General features: G+C 41.7%; 1 protein-coding gene across 1 annotated transcript in view; it reads right to left on the reverse strand.

Moving 5' to 3' along the window:
• TBXAS1 (thromboxane A synthase 1) overlaps positions 1 to 19,895 on the reverse strand; it is a 246,909-nt gene that overhangs the window by 169,115 nt on the left and 57,899 nt on the right. The window contains exon 3 of the mRNA XM_054167849.1: positions 11,636 to 11,729. Within this exon, the coding sequence (XP_054023824.1) occupies positions 11,636 to 11,729 (94 nt within the window). The remainder of the gene's footprint in view (positions 1 to 11,635; positions 11,730 to 19,895) is intronic.

Raw genomic sequence — 19,895 nt, forward strand, 5'->3', positions numbered from 1 at the left:
ACGATACAATTACATTCCTAAGCAATTGGTCTGAATAACAGACAGACGGCACCTCCGGTAAATTGGCTGCAGGCCTGATTTTACCACTGTCATTCATACTGAGCAGAGCTCACCAGTGAGACCCCATTTCAGTGCTAGAGGACTAAGCTACTACTTAGGAAAAATAGTAATCAGTGTCCCGCTGCAAAGGTTGAGGCTAATCACGCTTTGCTTAGTCACATTTTGTAACTGCTGTGTATCTTCTGGATGAAGACTACAATTTTCTTTCCTTTTTTTAAAATTAATCAAGTCATAAAAAGAAGAAAATCATCATTACTCCACAACACAGAGAGTGAACTTTGCTGCTGGAAGTCGAGCTCACACGTAGCAGAGAGCCATGCAGCGATGAAAGGCACGGCACAAAGGCATCTGTCAAGGGGGAATTCTGTTCCTGCCCAACAGGACTTCTCCTAGAGCTCAGCTTTGCCAGCCCAGCTGTCCCTGGCCTGTACATTGGCCCAGGCTGCTACAGGAAGATATCAGGGTCCTATAGCCTCACATTCCTGACTTTTCCTAACATGTACAACACAGGCTTAGCGGTAACTGAGAAAGGACAGTCCTTACATACGTTACAGTATGGTGCAAAAGGCTCTCACAAGTCTCCTTCTCTACTCTCACCACAGTTTGACGTAATTTAACCTGAAGCACTTTGCCCTTAATTATATGAAAAGGCGGATTCAAGAGGGAAGGTTGGAGGGGAAGCCATCAGTGCGCGCCGCAGAGCTCCGTTTGCCGGCTCCGCAGCAGTGCTGTGCTCTGGGAGACAGGAGCTGTTCAAATGTTTTGACAGAACATGCCGATTCCTTGGGAATGTTTTTATTCTAGTCAATGTGCCAATTCTGCACAGATTTCCAGTGGAAAGCAGGCAGACAGTCTGGGTCTGCTGAAATAATACGACTTCACCCAGAAAGAAGAAAAAGTTGCATTTTCAGACTATTTTTACCCAATTTGTGACTGCATTTGTTTTAGTCAATTCATTGCAGTGTTTTCACTTTTACCCAGAATCTCCATTTTCCTGGTAGGCTCTGAAGACAGGCTAAAAGGTACCAAAACACTGTAGAAAATTAAACTCAACTAAGAGACCTCTGAGGAGTTTTGAGATATAGGTTTGTAAGTAAACAGCACACAGAGATTAATAGGAAATCCCCACTTCACACTAAATTAATGATGTCCTAACTAGGGCTGCCTAACCTGCTTCTGCAAGAACCCAAACACCTCCATTTTTGCATTTGCAGTTATCTTTCAAAGCTTTTCTTTTTTCCTTTTGCCTTAGGGAGTTATTTATAGGGCTATTATAATTTGAGGTCTGGTCTTCTTGTGACAGGTCCTCCATCCAGGAAATGAAATAGCATTAGAAAATGAAATCTTGTGTTTATGAGGTCTTCAAGATGGCTCCCTGGGGCATGGGGGGGGGGAGGGGGGGGGCGCAGGGGCGGGAAGGTAGTGAAAAATACAAACACAAATATAACTACAAGACACTTGCATGGACTCTAATTCTATCTGTCATAAATTATATGAGATTCTTTATTAAAACAGAGATCCCTGCTATAAGGTCACCAGCTCGGTGGGTTTTTTCCCTCAAAGTTCTCCCATTTCCCTCTTGTGTGTGACCAAGTACATTTGCACCCCACCTTGGCTGCCAGGTGCGCCTGACCAAGACTGTCCTCAGATGTGAAACAAGGATTACTCAAACACCACCCTTCTTCCAACTGCCTTTCACAACATATTTCATGTTGCAGCATATTAACTGATCAAGGTAGATTTGCAAAAAAATCATAGAATAGAATAGAATAGACCAGACCAGACCAGACCAGACTAGGTTGGAAGAGACCTTCAAGATCATCACGTCTAACCAATCATCCAACACCACCTAATCAACTAAACCATGCAAGCAAGCACCCTATCAAGTCTCCTCCTGAACACCTCCAATGATGGTGACTCCACCAACTCCCTGAGCAGCACATTCCAATGGGCAATCACTCTCTCTGTGAAGAATTTCTTCCAGTCTAAACCTCCCCTGGCACAGCTTGAGACCGTGTCCTCTTGTTCTGGTGCTGGTTGCCTGGGAGAAGAGACCACCCCCCACCTGTCTACAACCTCCCTTCAGGTAGTTGTAGATGGCAATAAGGTCTCCCCTGAGCCTCCTCTTCTCCAGGCTAAGCAACCCCAGCTCCCTCAGCCTCTCCTCATAGGGCTTGTGTTCCAAACCCCTCACCAACTTTGTTGCCCTTCTCTGGACACGTTCCAGCAACTCAACATCTTTCCTAAACTGAGGGGCCCAGAACTGGACACAGTAGTACCAGTCACCCATTTCTTGATCATACCTCTTTGTACTTCTTTCCCAAGCTACCATCTAAAGTTACAAGGTGCCTTATCCTACCCAGGGCTTGCTCTTTCCTCTCAATATATAGATATAAAAGCAATAGATGCTAATCAATGAAGACTTTAGGGTTCCCCACCCCCTTTTCCTGTGTGTCCAAAGGAACCCTTTCCTCCAAAGCCTGATATTGTCATGTATCTTTTTCTCTTTTCTTGAGTGGAACATAATCACCATGTTTAAAGTTCCACTCAGCTTTCCAGAGAATACTTCAAAAGCTTTCGCTCCTCATCACATGTGACTTCTTATGGCTCACGTAGCACAGCTTTCACTACTCCTACCTAAATCACCTCTGGCATTATGCTGCTGTGAAAAGGCAACAGTTTTGCCTATGCCCAGGACTGAAAAAAGAACAATCAGATACAATGCATGGAAATAGTGGAAGTTCATAAGACAGTAAAAACTCATTTGCAATTATTTTAATGGGGCTTTTACATAATTTATTATGAAAGTATGTATTTGGAAGTAATTTTAAACATATATAAGGGGGTTAATTTATTTTTTCTCTTTCGTGTCACAGAGTGAAATAAAAATGCTCAGTGAGTGGGCTGGTTTTATTACCTGAATATTTAAACTTGCACCAGTTCACCTGTCCAAAGAACATTTCACTCATCCCCCTACCTTAATAGAAATAATCTAAAATTCATGGAATATTTAAGAATTTCAGAAATGGAAGCAGGAAAAAAAGGTTAATAACAAAGAAACAAAATTAAAAGTTAAAATGTACAAGGACAACCCAAAACTGTAATCATCCATTTCACTGTATTGCATGTGAAAACAGAAAGTAAACACAGCAATTTGGAATACATGGGGTTTTTTTAAACAAACTAACTAACTAAACCAAAACCAAAACAAACAAACCACTCAGTTCACAGACAAATCTGATTAGAATCTAACTCTGGCTGATTCTGGTTTCACGTTATTGTCTACTTAGACCTACGCCTCAGCATGTCCTCTGAGGATGTGGAGAATTAGATTAACTTTTGATCTTTATACCTCCCTGACAAGACTGGTCCCTTCTTACACTTCCATGCCTTTCTAGGCAACTTGCATTTCTGGATCAAATGGTATAAATATTTAACAAAAAAAAGAGCACTCCAGAGAGTCCAAACTAAGAGAAGGCTGAGCACACAATGGCTGTTTTGCATGTTTCATGTCCACAGCTACTGAAATCCTCACAGCCCTGCTCCAGTGCCCCTCCTACAAACACACCTTGACCTTCCCAGCACTGCCCCTATTTGACTATGGGCTGTGACTAAAACCCAGTTGCTTACTCAGACCTTCATAGGAAAAGTTGTGTTTTATCTCCTGCCTAGGAAGAGGAGGAAAAGGGTAGAGCCCAGAGGGTTATGAGTCTTATATCCAGACAAAGCTATCCAGACAAAGGAGGTGATGCCACCCAAAGTGCACCGCAGGCAGCCAGAAGACACACACAATGACTATGAGGGAATTAATGGCACATGTTTGAAGTGGCAGTTCTCCAAACCCTTCTATTACTCATTTTAATACAAAGCCCCACAGAAACTGAGCCCAGCCTAGCTGCAGTGGATGAGATCCACAGGAGCTGTACCTTCCTACTCTCAGAAAGGGCAGGTGAAGTATCTTGCTTGCCACCCTTTCAGGATGACTTGTTGTACAGAAGGCCAGTTCCTCATTTAAAAAGACGTGTCATGCTGTAAACATTTCTAGTGAAGCTTGGTTTAGCAGCACTTGTAAGAAAACCCTAATGAAAATAAATTGTTATGTATTTACCCATATGCTGAGGAGCATATGGCTAATGCATTTAGACACTGCTAATGAAGTTAAGACTCAGCTAAATTTGTTGGCTCATGGATAACAACTGTTCTCAAGACCCAATCTCAGTCTGCTATAATTTTAGCATTATAACTGATACCTGGTCATTGTTACATGCACTGATCCCACTGACACAGAAGAACTGGTTTTCTGAATACAGATTTCTCCACATCAAAATAAGAAGAGGAACAGCCTATGACTCCAGATTTACAGGTAAGCTGAGCAAGCTACAGTTTTGGTTAAAACAACAGATTGCTCTTATTCACTGCAGCCCTGAGTTGATTGCTTTCTTCAAGGACTATAAGATTTTAATTAGTCCAAGCCCACTTTCTCCAGGGCTGTGCCACACTGATGCAACTACAGTCAAACTTGAAGAGAAGACAATTACATCTAAGAAACATTTCTGCTTTTGTAAGTTCATGCGTAGAAGACCATGAAGTTTACAACACCAACTACAGGAGTCCTCCTACTCAATCATGTCACTATTGTACTGCTCTTCAAGATGAAGAGCCCTACTTCTTTTAGGAATCCTACTTCATGTGCATAGCCACAAGTATTCTGGACCCCAAGGTAAATTCTAATTTAAAGGATTGCACTGGGTCTGTCTGTACGCTACTACCATTGCAACTATACTTTATCTTCATACTCTTAACCAACTACTGTGTAGCATGACTGTTTCGTGTTCATTGTTGCTACATGTCATACCAAAGCTGGCTTTAATTTAGCAGTACACACTGATTAAAGAGCAGGCTGTGTAGCAAATTCCAGGGGGTTATGTGATGAACATGCAAATATATTCTCCAGAAGATACAATACATGGCAAATTTCTCCTCCACCACTGTCTTCAGCTATCATTTTAATGATGCAGACTTCTGCTCTGAGGGATCTTGGGTGGTTATTTGACAGTTGCCATCAGCAGTGCTATCAGCTGCTCCAAGTCCACCAGAGAAAGTCACCAGAGAAGTTACTAAAGTATTTCATCATAATCTAATGAAAAAGAAGACCTATTCCAGAACAGCATCTATGCCATCTTGCAGCTGGGTAGAAAGAAGCACAAGGAGAAGCAAAAGAAAGATTTGCTTACCCTGAAGATAACAAAGCTTTACCCCAGTCAGACTTGCACAAAATCACATTGGGAGTCTGGGGAAGCCAGGAGCTTGATCAGTCTCAGATGGAGATCAGTGACAAGTGGTGTCCCTCATGGGGTCTGTACTGGAACCTGTACTGTTTAATATTTTTATTAGTGATATAGACAGCAGGATCAAGTGCACCATTAGCAAGTTGGCAGAAGATACCAAGCTGAGTGGTGCTGTAGATATACCAGAGGGATGAGATGTCATCCAGAAGGACCTGGACATGCTTGAGAGATGGGCCCAGGTGAACCTCATGAGGATTAACAAGACCAAGTGCAGGTCCCTGCACTTGGGCCAGAACAGTCCTCATTGTCAACACAGGCTGCAGGATGAGGTTATAGAAAGCAGTCCAGTGGAAAAGGACTTGGGGGTGCTGATGGATGAGAAGCTGGACATGAGACAGTGTGAGCTTGCAGCCCAAAGGCCAATCGCGTCTTGGGCTGCATGAAGAGCTGCATGATCAGCAGATTGAGAGGTGATTCTGCCACTTCACTCTGCTTTGGTAAGACCTCACCTGGAGTACTGCATCCAGCTCTTGTCCCCTCAACAAAGAAGGAAATGGGCCTGATGGAGCAGGTCCAGAGGAGGGCCACAAAAATGAACAAGGAGCTGAGATATCTACTCTACAGGGACGGGCTGAGGGAGCCAGGGCTGTTCAGCCTGGAGAAGAGAAGGTTCTGAGAAGACCTAATAGCAGCTTTCCAATACCTGAAGGGGGCCCATAAGAAGGCTAGAAAGGGACTCCTTCTAGGGGCAGCTAATGAGGTCTACAGGAAACATTCACCCAGCCTTTTACAGCAAATACATGCGGGAGCTGCTCTAGGCAGAAGCCACACAGTCAACACATCAGTCCTTGGAATACAAATGGGATCTGCTTCTTCTCTCAAAGGAAAAACAATATTGTCCAAAACAGCAAAAGCATCTGCCATGACCACTACCACCTTCATGCATCTAGAGAAGCGTTTCTGAGTTATACTGCTCCCCCACAAGCACACTCACCCTGCTGAGACCTCACAAGCTCAGAGAGGAGCCACAGGGGTGAGTCACAGCACAGCTACACTAGATGCTTCTCTGAGAAACCAGAGGTCCAGCTCTTGCTAAAGGGTGCAAATAGTATTTGGTCAGGTGGGAGACAGTTAATTGCAATGTCTTGATTTCCTACATTAGGTTTCCCATAAAGAGATGCTGCACTGACTTTGTCAGGGTATCTGACAATGCTAACACCTGATCAAAGAAGGTAGCACAGAGCATCAGCTGAAACTAGGAAAATACATGTATTTGAAAGGGAGAGAGGCTGTCTTTATAGATGTGTGACTATACATATAAAAACATGTCTAACCCCAGGTTTTCTGTCACCTTTCAGGCTGTGAAATGGCTAGGTTTAGATCTGCACCACATGTATTCATGTCACATGAAATGCAAACATGCACACGCCTCCTGATCAAAGGGAGTTTCTCAGGATGTAAGAGAAGACACAAGACACCCCATGAAGTCTGTCTGGGCAGTTAGCAGTCCACAGAGGATGCACACAGCTGACTGAGGGAGGTAAAGACAGGGTGGTTGGTGATGCCAGGGCTGCCCTTTGTGGTTCTACAAAGATAGCTATCAAGTTGCAAGGCACACGTGCCCTATCCTGTTTCTCTCTTGTTTATCTGTGCAAAGCAACACAAAACCATATGCAGGTCTTCCATCTCAGTGTAAACCATATTATTCTTGTAATTAAATCCATGTCTGCAACCTATCTGAGAGGTCCTCTTCTTCCCTTCCCCCTTCCTTCTACTCCCCCACCTGTCACCTTTGCTGCCCTCACCGTTTGCCTCTCTCCAAACTTGTTTGGGTTTATATGCTGTGTCATTAAATTCCAGAACAGTAAATGCTGCAGCTTCTTTCTCTCTAAGTACTGACATGCTGCTTTCTAGGCTGAAAATTAGATATGGGGTTGATTTCACTTTTGCAAAGACTCTGCCTTTTATTTTTCTTTAGGTGTAACTCACAGGATGTTTTTGGCAGATGTGTAGTGGAAAAAGATCATGTTTGCTCTCTGCTTCCTCCCTACTCTTCTCCTCTTCTCCACTCCCATCCACCAACCATAAAACAACACAGCCCAGCCAGATCCCAAACTGAAAGCAAGACAAAGCACCCACACAGCCCCCACTTCCATTCAGGGTAGCCCAGGATCTACAAGTAGGCCAGGCAGAAATAAACAGAGTAAACAAAGAGCATCCTGTCCAAGCAGAGAGGGGCTAAAGAAAGTGATGTCTTTCATTAAAATGCAAGGCAGGAACTGAAGCACCCAGCCAGTCAAAAGCATCACTGGAGCTTGCTGGGAGTAATAGGAGGAAAGCAACACACGATCATGCCATTATAAGGGCGCAAAGCACATCACTCAACCATACACAGGGCAAAACTGCATAACCCGCCTACCAAGGACCACAACAAGGGCAGCCAATCACATTCCCACCACCACCTCAAAACACCAGAGACACCAGAAGGCTGAGTAGGGAGCAGTGCACACAGGTACAGTATCAGGCAACTACAGCCATGCGAATGTCACAGCCAGTAACATTCTAAAACAGCATAGCTTCCTTTTTAGAAGAGGGAAGGGAAAGGGGTAGAAAAGCACAGCACAGCCATAGCAACTGCTCAGGTGTTTGCCATTAGGGCTGTCCAGGAGGTAGGGTAATGCAGCGCGTGTGCCTTCTCGGTTTTCAGAGCAGTTGTCACATAATAAAATCATTGGCATGGGAATTAATAGTAGAGTCTTGTTTAGTTCTGCAACCTGCAACCCCAAGCCCTTACAGATCCACGTGCGAAAGTCCATGCCATGCATACCCTCGTGTCTCCTGTTACACAGCCATCACAAACAGACCGCACATTTTTCCACAGACTGGCAGGGAAAATGCAGTGCATGGAGAGGTGGGGAAACAGTCAGGAGTTTCTGGCAGAACAGCGGTCTGTGTACTGCAAGTGTGCTCAGCCTTTGGGAAGATTGAGCATGCTGCTTTTTCTTAACAGCCTAATCATATTTACTATTACATCAGACTTACCCACCACCAATTGCTCCCATGCAATGGAAGAATTTTTAATCTAATATCTTGGACTCGGCTAATTTCCCAGCTGCAGAACTGCAATGATTTCCTATCTTCTCATTTGTGAGATAAGCCTATTAACTTGGGTATGCTTTAGTTTCAGGGTGTGATTATCTCCCTTCATTGCACTTGAGAGACAAAGAGTGACTTACAGTAAAATAACTTTGTTTTCCCCAAGTCAGCTCTTAAAGTCTGCTTCTCTGTGATGGAGATAGGACTTTCCTGTTGCATTTCCCTTAGCCCCTTAACTTTCAGCATTTCCTCTTGGATACCCTCTATTAACAGCAACTCCTACTTTACTGCAAAAAAAAATACAGTTTGAGAAATCCCTGAAATAACTCTTTCCAAAAAATGCCATGTAGAAAACATTTTCTTGTTTAAAATGTATTTGAAAGTCTGTTAAAACCCCCACAACCCAGCAGTACTGGTCAAACCCTGCTTGCATTGTTCCTTTGTCTTCAGACACGCTTACAGAATAACAGAGAAAATGAAAGAGAAAAAACAACAACAAACCCACCAACAGAGCCTGATGCTCTATTCAGATATACAGTGGAGCAAACAGAACTTTCATTCACTTCAGTAGAACTGATTTACACCCAAGTAAGAGAGAAGACATCCCAATCCATGAATTTATGTCATTGCAAACTGAAAAACAGTGCTAATTCCCACAATTGTGTTGAAAGCTTTTGATATTTAATGGTTTTGCTTAAATTCCCAGGTCCTAGATTTACTTGATCATTGTGCAAAAGGGACACCCTAGTCTGACAATTTTGTGTGAGCTTGGCTAGTGCGGTTTGCCCGCACAACATTGGCACCCCCAAGAAGGAGCTGGCCTGTTTAAAAGGGAGACTCTCTAAAGAGCCAGTTCACTGAAGAGACCTGGTTGCATAATCGTGCAAGTGCAAGAACTTTTTAACATTACAGATGTAGCAGCAGAACAAATCAATGTTTTGGTATTCCCATAAAACAAAGTAAACCCAGCCCTCAGCAAAACACTACTGTCCCTAGGAAGGTGGTGAACAGCCTTGGCTTTTACTTTGCTGGGGAAGTGTCCTCTATCGACCACAGTGAGAACACTTGTGTCTCTGCAAACGTTCTCCTAGAGAACAGCCTGCGGTATAAAAGCAGCCCTCCTATTACCAGGGCGTTGCTATGGGCCCTATTTCTAAGAAAGCAGCCACAGAAGCACATCCATAAAAAACAGTAAAATAAATGAGGAAGAAAGAAAAAGCACCAAAAGTCTGGACCCATCCTTGCCTTTTCTTACCAGCAGTGATAAGACTGTAGACAGACAACAAAATGTCACAAGGTCAGACACACAGCCTGGTGAGGCTTATGGTTTTGCATCACTTGACTCTGTTTCAAAAACCTGCCTGGAATTATTATTTCTTGGTATTCCAAGATCTCAGTTACCTTTAATTAATTTATTTTTTTCCTAAAAGTTAGTAAAAGGAAGTTTGTCTTTTACTCACTAGCCCATTTTAAGTGAATGGAATTCTGGCAAATAAGTTTGCCTAACAAACCATAGATAACAGCTTATAAGAACTTCCCACTTGTACGCTGGTACTGGCAAGTCTATCCACAACATACTGATATAACTTAGATTCTAAGTGCCTTTTCCTACAGCAAGTGTTAGCATTTTGTCACCAATGGGCTACAGAATGAGTAGCTTCATACTGTCCAGCAAAACTGAAACCCAAAGTGTGAGGGTGAACTGGTCCTCCATCCCTGGAGGTTTTTAAGGCCAGGCTGGAGGAGGCTCTGAGCAACCTGATCTAGTGTGAGGTGGCCCTGCCCATGGCAGCAGGGTTAGAACTGGATAATCTTTGAGGTCACATCCAACCCTGACAATTCTGTGATTCTGTATTCCACACCATCAGCATCCCCTGTAAGTTAAAGTTGTTCTGTCAATTCCAGTTCAAATTAATTGAGTGTGGATCATGTCTACTATTTGTGCTATCTTCTAAATGAAATCAGATCTCCAAGTAAAACTGGTATTTAAATGGGTTGTACCTAATAACGAGTCAGATATCGACAGAACAATCACCATGAAGACCAAGGTAAATAGGCACTATACTGTCATTAATTTGAATCTTAGCATGGATATTGATGACCATGCACTTAAAAGAGGGAACTGGGCAGCAGCTGGAGTTAGTCTAGATTTCATGAAAAGTTATTAGACTGCAACAGAGACACATTAGAGAGGTTTTCCAACCACAGAAACGGCAGCTCCTCATTATTAAGAGATCTTGGATCCTCAGAAGCATTAGTAAAATTGAGCAAGGAAAAAAAACACGGCATTAGCAGACTAATGAAAGGGTATGGGTGAGAAGAATTAGGGAACCACTGAATCACAGAATGGTTCAGGGCTGTAAGGGACCTCTGGAGATAATTAGTCCAACTGCCCCCCTGCTAAAGCAAATTTACCTAGATCACATTGCACAAGAACACATCCCAGAAACTTTTGGAAGTCTCCAGAGAAGGAGACTCCACAACCTCTCTGGGCAGTCTGTTCCAGTGCTCCATCAGCCGCAACGTAAAGAAGTTTTTCCTTATGTTTATGTGAAACCTCCTGTGCTCTAGTTTGTACTCATTGCCTCTTGTTGTATTACTGCCCACCACTGAAAAGAGCTTAGCCCCTTCTTCTTGACCTCTATCCTATATATATTTATAAGGACAAGATCTGGAGGCAGAATCCAAATACTTCTCCTTCCCAGTGCAAATATTTGGGGCACAGAGCAAAAGAATTCATTGGTACCTAATTCCAGTTACTGCTCAGGAGCAAGCAGCATTGTGGGCTTTAAAATTAATGTGCACAATCAGCAAAAGCACAAACAGAAAGGTCGTAGGAGCCAAAACTACTCAGAACAAACCAGTTGGGGCTAGTTAATATAATCTGCTCTATTCACATAACTAACTTTGCTTCACTGAGGGCATGAACTTTTTTGGGAAAAGCTCAAATAATTAACTGTAAGAGCTTACACATTTTCTTTTCCTCAAGTTTATTTCCCCCTGAAATTAGAGCTGTTTGCACACAACTGCTTCTATCAATTCACTCAAAAAAACGAGTTTTCCTTGTTCTTTCCAGAGGGAGATTCTTGAAGAGATGGTATTGTTGGAGTCTAGCTTTCCACTCAATTCCTCCTATCTCCTGTCCACTGTTCCTGTCACTTTGGATAGGTATAAAGAAAAACACATCTTACCTCGCGGAAAAAGAGCAGGTTTCCAATGAAAGGAAGAGGTGGAGGATGTTGGATCCCTACATTGCTTAGTCTGGAGAATGCAGACATGGAGTACCTGGAAAAAATAAGGTAGTCTGTTAATTCCACATTTGGCATGACAGGATTTACCATGTAACCAGTTTGGATGATTTCCATGGATTCAGACAGGGAGAAGATCCTTTCTGTGTTGGCCAAACAGGACTGCCAGTGACACTGCTCTGCAGGTCCTCTTGTCACAGAAGAAAACACAATATAGCCATGTGCTTAAGAGAGGGTGAAAGAATGAAGGGCCTTAAATACAGGTCTGCAAATTGAGCAGCAGAAATAGAGAGCTTCACCTCTTCCCATGTAGGGTCTTGTAAGTCAGAAGTGACTCTCCAAAGCTACATGAGGTTGTAAGTGAGATCAGAAAAGACATATGGGAGTTCGACTAATGTGACACTGCTGGTAAAGGAGCAAGACAATTCTTCAGATGATTATTTTCTTTTTTCTTCCATCACTGATACCTATAGAGATCACAGAACAGGAATTCAAACTAGTCTCAGTTGTGTCTGAGCCAAGACACTGTCGGTATGTTCAAATCAGGCTTAGCATTTGGGCCAGATATGCTGATTAAGTCATTTTACAGCTGCCAGTCAGCAAATTAAACAAACATAAAAAATACAGGGAAACAAAACCCAGACTGAAAAGCTTCATGCATCCCTTGTTTCAGATAAAACTGTGGCATATTGGCAGGGATAATACAAGAAAAAAAAAAGAGAAAAAAAACAGCCCCAAAGTATTTTTTTCCTTCTACCCTCCCCCTTTCTTAATACAAACTGTATTTAAATAGTCAGTGGACTTCAGTGAAACTGAAAGTGCAGAAGCTAACAGCAGCAGCTTTGATTAGTCAAAGACACAATAATACTGAATGCTATCATGCTGAAATCTATCACCAGAAGGACCAGTGAAAAAGGTCTTTAATAGAGGCTCTGTCTATATTAATAGCTTAGCTTGGACCCATAACATACTTTTAAATCTCTCTCTCTCCCTGCATGATGGTTCTGTATCCTGGACAGCCCAAGCTCATGCATCCACACTTTCGTGAGAAGAAACCATACTGAAGGTTTGTTCCTACCTTTCATCTCTTATCAGGGGAGGTCAAGAATGGACCTTAAGCACAGTGAGACTGTTTGGTCCTGGGAAGCATATTAAATCTAGCCTAAAATAAAAGCTGTGAATTGCCTATAGTGTAGCAGTTGCAATATCAACTGCTTTATTCTATCAAGTCTGCAAGTCATATGAATGACATAACAGAGGGAATGCAGAAGCAGTGCCCTCAGATCCCAATGGGCTGATTCTCTCTTAAACACTGGCATATGGCCCTGTTAACTCTAAAGACCACTCTAACCTATTGCTGTGACTTGGACTTCTCCTTCTTCAGGACCAATAATTGACACATGCCTCGTTTGAAATGCCTTACATGATGCAAGCAAGACTATTCTAGTTTAACCAAATGGGCAAACTGTGCATTGGGTCAGGGCAAAGTGGCAGAAAATGCCAGAAAATGCTCCTTTTTCTCCAGTAGCATGGAAAGGAAACAATAGTGTTGTGAAATGAAATATACAAAATTAAGAGACTTAAATCTTACATGACCAGCAAAGCAGAATGGGACTTATGTATTGAGTTAGCAGGTTTTTGTACTTGTTTCCCTGAAGATTTCCTGCAGCACAGTACCTGTTCTTTTAATGAATTTTCTCATGTGAGCATATTTTACAAAAATCATATTCAGAAGATAGAGATTTAAAAATTTTTAAGTAGCAGCAGTGGGGATTTTAATGGGGCACTACAAACCTTCACAAACAAACCCCCTCTCAGTAGAAATTATATGCCATCAGTCTACGCAAGGATACGATTTCAGTATGAGAGGGTATTGTGGACTAAAGGCACAGAAGTCGACATTTATTACACATTTAATACATATTATTGACTTTTTGGCTACTTAACTGCTTTTAAATATGAGCTTTTCCTTATATTTACAGCTAATACTCTTGGGGACAAAAATGTTTTAACTTCATAATGACAAACAGCCTACACAATACATTTTCTTTCCAAAAGAGAGGATTTTTTGCTGCTGTTTGAAATCTACCTAAAGTGTCTTTGTGTTATAGCAAAGTCCTCATCCTCAGTATATAAACAGTGCAAAAGATGAAAATCTCTCTCAATGGAAACCTGTCAGTTCTGTGGCATTTTGTCTTGACTGTTTTCATTGTAAAATGCATAATAGATCACAAAACACCAGTCTGGGTTACAGTAAACTGCTAATTTCTTTGTAGACCAGACACGCCTGGTGTCTACACGTGGCAGTAGTGTGCAGACTCCTGATCTTCATGTAGTGAAGAGTGACTGCAACAGAGCCTTACACTAGACAATGTAAATTGTGTGACCACCAGCATTTAAAGAGGAAAACAATTAATGAGTGCAGTGCACACTGTTTCAAGAGGCAAGAAACATACAGACTCTGAAAACTATTTATGCTTAGATGAGCAGTTCATCTTTGTCAGCGTCTGAACATTACTGGCAGCTCCACACAGCTGAGGATTTGCTTTCCTTTTTCCCTTCTTAACATGGTATTCTCTGATGCTTTTTATTCAGCCACCTTTTGAAAACCTACTTCAAATGGAAGGAAATGTGGTTTACGACGAGATGGGAAACAGATGCACTGTAGTCAAGCTACACATAGAAATAAAGCTGCAAAAGGGTAAGACCAGCAGGAAAAGAAACCAAAACACCAAAACCCAACAAAACCAACTCATCAATAAACACATCTAGCCCTAGCTTGTGATTTCACAATGTTTCTGGTATTGTAGAAATATCTGCAGTTTTGCATAAAAGAACAGTAGGCAAGGGCTTAAACACTGAGAGTGCTACATGCATGAAAGAAGGAAGATTCAACACTTCACAGGTAACCTTGACTTTGACCATTTCTAGTGCAACAGTGTGCTTTCTGCAACCTTAAATATTGAGAGCTTTTCTTTAACCCCTACCTCTGCATGCAGGAGAGAGAGGAAGGAGGGGCTTCATGGTGCACCCTTTTCTTTCCTTTCTTTTTTAAGGAAAAAAAAAAAAAAGAAAATAAAAGAAAAGAAAAATTGTCCTATGTGACATACAATAAACACCAGCAATACATGAATCTGACAGCTTTGTGGCACAAAGCTTTGTCCCTTCAGCCAGGAGCAACTGATAGCTCACACGGGCTAATTCTTGTGATTCAGCTACTCAGCATACCCATGACACACACTTGGCCAGTAGTTTACAAGCTGCGTGCAAGCACGCTGTGAAACAACATCCAGGTTTGTTGCTGGGAAAGGGAGGTAGGCTAGAGCTGGAAGAGTGCAAACAGCCACGAGACATTCATTAGAGAAGCTGTACAGCTAAATAGAACAGTTTTGAGCCTGCTTTATCACCAGCAGGACGTCTTACTTCTCACTCCGACACTAAACACACTTCTTTGTTAATTTATCACAAAAGTAATCCATTATCAGGCAACCTTCTGCTGTTGCTGTGGATGCACCCTAAGTGTAGAAGACCAGCCAATGGACTAGAAGGGCTAAGTCAAATGCAAACTCTAGATGAGATACTGAGAGGTGACTAAGACAACCAAAGATGAGGAATAACTTCTGTACAAATAATAAGGCTATAATCCTAATCTTGGAAAAAGCAGCAGCTGGTGCTAGATATGCCAAACATATCTAGGATCCTGCATGGCTTAAAAAATAAATAAGTTATTATTACCAACAATTTAAACTTCAAAAAATAATAGAATTCACAAATGAATATTCAGATAGTAAGATTAAAAAATAAGCACTTTTCCAAGTAACCTATATGCCATGGAGCTCCTTTCCATGGGATGTTCTCTATTCCAGAATCTTAAAAAGCTACCAAAGATGATTAAATAAATTAATGGGGGGAGGGGGGAATCATCAGGCACTTTTAATTCGCAAATGTAAGAGAGAGATAAGGGAAAGATTAAAGGGAAGGACATAAAAGGAATCAAATTTATTTATTTTATTATTTATTATTGTAGAATAGAATAGAATAAACCAGGTTGGAAGAGACCTTCAAGATCATTGTGTCCAACCTATCATCCAACACTACCTAATCAACTAAACCATGCAACCAAGCATCCTGTCAAGCCTCGTCCTGAACACCCCCAGCAACGGTGACCCCACCACCTCCTCAGGCAGCCCATTCCAATGGGCAGTCACTCTCTCTGTGTAAAACTTCCTCCTAACCTCCAGCCTAAACCTCCCCTGGTGCAGCCTGAGACTGTGTCCTCTAAAACCAAACAACATCCATAAGTTTCCAATGGCTGAATGAGAGACTGTACTGTTATAAAACCTAAAAGATAAAACCCCAGACACTTAAATTTGCTTAAGAGGAAGAAATCTGTGTGCAAAGGAATGGGCACAAGAAAAGGTAGAACACTGTGATGGTAGCAATATTTACAAGACAATCTAGCACATTCTCACACAAAGGAGAAACATACCCTAATATTTACACATGTAGAGCTTCCTGCACAACTATTAATTTAAAACCCTAGCATTATATTTTGAAGAAAGTGACAAAACATCAAAAGGAACCAAAGGAACAGCAGTAACAAAGTAGATCAATAAACAACTCAATAACTCTTTGAAGATGTTCAGATGGCCTCTCAGAGCTAGATGTTCTCTGTATATATTAAACACAACTGTTAGAAGAAAGTTAACATGCCAAATTCCTGTAGGCCAGCATAACAGATCTAAACTCTCTGAAATATGAAATTCTATCCACAAAACACCATGCAAAAAAAAAAAAAAACCAAGGAGGAAGAGTTAAAATCAAGAGATCACCACAATTTGTGTTAGTTGATATATACTCAGCAGGACTAGCCCCCTGCCCAGACAGGTCAGAACTGATCAGTACTGCAAGAAAAAGTATCATACAGCCTACCATTAAGTGCAATCAATTTAGGTAGCAGATAACATTACATAGTTTCCAATTCTGCACCATGGAGTTCAACATACCCTTGAAATGATCCCAAATTTCTCTCGGTAGAGAAAGCACATCACTCCTTCTACATCTAAGTAATGCACAACCTAATAATATCTGAAAGCTATAAACTAGGACACTCAGAGATTAAAAAAGTGATGTTATTTAATCTCATTGTTGGGAGGTGTGTTATTTTGGAAGACTGAGTGAGAAAACAAAGCCTTTTGCTGAAATAATAGGAAATCACTCCTGCCAAACGAGATAATCATCATGCATTTTCACCTATTTGCCTCTATTTACATATACCCATACTAGATCAAAGTTAGCAATAGGATGTATTTTGCTCACAAAGTAGTGATAATATACAAAATAATGGTAGCCGCCTCAGCATTAGTATGATGGCTCATGTAAAAATATACAAGCACTACCTACACAGCACAGTCTGCCGAAAACATTGACGTCATCCCCAGGCTGGCTACAGAGTTATATTCCCTCTCTGGGAAATTCTGCATTATGAATACTGCAGCAGGGTCACTGGAAAGCTGCCATCACAGAAGTCTTCCCTCTTGTCTGATGCTCAGGATATCTAAGATAGAAAATCATTATATGGTCCCATTCTGACAGAGGAACACACAGAACTCAGGCCTTGCCAGTGAGCACCGCAGCTTAAGTGCACACCCGCTACCAGATGGACACAACCACCTCTGGTTATTACCTCCAGAAAGAGTACTTGCTCAAAGAAAAACAAAACTAAACTAAATCGGATGTCCATTCCCAAAAGACAGGTAGGTCCTGAAGCACACACTCTCACAAAACAGAAAAGAGAAAAATAAATCAGTCATAACCTTTTCAAACCTCAGCCAACAAAGATTACCAAATTTTCCTTTGCTGTTACCTAGCTGTAGCCCTGGGTGAAATAGACCTTTTAGCTGAAAGGAAATACACTTCATTGTGTAGAATACCAGGCTCAGAGTAAGGAATAATTGCTATTCCTAAAAGAAAAAGAAAAAAAGAAGAAGAAGAAGAAGAAAAGAAAAAAAAAAGACAGAATATCACAAGTATAACCTCACGTCATTCTAGAGGTAAGCTTCAAACAGACTTTAGCCACTTTGGGCTAAGGCTGTTTGAGTATTGTGATTTCATTTTCAAGCTCAACGAATCTCCACTTTTTAGCTATGAATTTGTAGTGCTGCAATACCAGTTTCAGAGATAATGAGAACTTCCATGTAACACTTGCTTTCCTTAATCACTTGCATGCACTCTCAGTGTTTTAATTTTGACATAATTGCACAAGGAAAAGACAGTCATGCACACTTGCACCATCTGCCTCCACGGAGGCAGATGTTTTCCAGCTGCAAAACCTAAAGGACCACGCTATTAATTATTACATTCAAACATTTGTGAATGCATCAGGAATAATGTGCAAGAAAGGCCAAATTGTATGTCCAATATTAAATTTATACCTCATCTATCTGCTAACAGTAATTGTTTAATCCATACCGTTCTGGTCTGCTGAAGGATTTTTTTTGGTGTCTCTTAAGAGAACCAATAGGCTCAAGAGAATGGTTGCAATAAGGCTGCAGGTTGTCACAGTGGGTTTAAAGTTTTGGGGGTTGCTTTGATTTAAAAAAGGGGAAAAAAATTAGCAGTGAATCAGGGCCAATTAAATTAAAAAGCCCATACAGAAAAGCAACATGTTTCACCATGCTCCAGAGTAGCCCTGGGAGAGACAGATGGTCTGTACAGCAGGCCAATGACAATATTTCATCACCTCTCTCAGGGTGCAGCCCCTTCACACTGGCAATACTTTTCCAAGTAAAGAGGAAACGAACAAGAGTCATAAACCCTCAGCCCTTCATCATTGGCTCAACACCTTAAAACAAAATGAGGGAGGTCAACATCAGCAAAGGCTGTTGGCTCCTTACAGCAACATATATCCCTGGAAAAGCAGATAGAAACTCCACCCCATGTGAGTACGAAGGGTGGTCTCCTCGCCGAGAGTGTCCACAGCAGATCTGAGTCTGGTGCATATGTAAGGCCATATATGATGTCTGCAGGAAGCCTGGGTCAGAGCTGATAGCTAAGCTCTGCTGCTTTAACCAAAGGCCAAACCTTCCCTTTGCTCCCCAGGACCACTGATAGCACATCTTTCTTATGGACCAATTTCTTCCCCCTTTTAATTCTCATAGATATTATGAGGCAGACAGAAGAAAACGGAACTACTTCAAGGCCATAAATATTCTTTCTTCAGCCAAGACTGAAGTTTGCATAAACAGGTGCGTTGCTAGAAACAGAGTTTTCAGAAACCACAGCAAAATTTCATAGGTTGTTTTTTTTTTTTTTGCTTCTATCCCCAAGTAATTACATATCTTAATTTTGTAATTAGACATCTTAATTGCGTAATTAAAAGGACTTGAAGTTTCAGCTTAATGAGTCTTCCTAATTGTTATGCAAGTTCATATCCTGGTGACACAACTCCTTTTCCAGAAAACATGGCACCTGTTTCTGCATGCATCTCAAGCATTCCTACATACCAGGAAAGAGTATTATGGATGAGCAGTGCAGTTTCATGTTTAAATCAAGGAAAGAAAGTCTGCTTAGGAACCTGATGATTCTGACTTTTCATTGCCATCAAGCAGGTACTCACTAGGCCACTGGTCCATTATTTCACAAGGTCAAAAAGGGGTTGTAATGCTATGGTGGCTACATTCCTGAAATGTTATCAACCACACACATCAAGCAGTGTTGTGCCGTGCAGGCAAAGCCAAGTTGTATTCCCACTAGTGCATATGTACTGCAGCTGCCTTTCATTTTTTAATCCATGCAGTTGTGGTCTATCAAACAGTACACTTGATGCCTTTTGCTGTCAGGGATCTGGTTTTAGAGTTTGGGTCTTGTACCACATTTCTCAGCAGCAGAAATAAGTACAGAGCCACTCAATGATATTAAGAACCAGCTGGCACAAGGGCTGCATGGAGTTGCACCCTGCCAGGGAAAGCCTTGGGAAAGACAAAACTGCTTCAAAACTGCCTCAATGCTTTTGGGCCAGAGATGTCTTCCTTGACTGAAGGTGAGGTGAAGCCCTGCCCCCTTTTAGAGCCCTGCCCACTTTTAGAGACCATCCTGTCAGCATATAGATGGCAGGGTGGCAGGATGGCAGGCATCAAACCATTGACAAAAAGAGTTACTGGAACAATGTTCAAGGAATCGTCCCTACTTGTAATCTCAAGTG

Source organism: Dryobates pubescens, chromosome 15 (assembly GCF_014839835.1).
Source record: "Dryobates pubescens isolate bDryPub1 chromosome 15, bDryPub1.pri, whole genome shotgun sequence".
NCBI lineage: Eukaryota > Metazoa > Chordata > Aves > Piciformes > Picidae > Dryobates > Dryobates pubescens.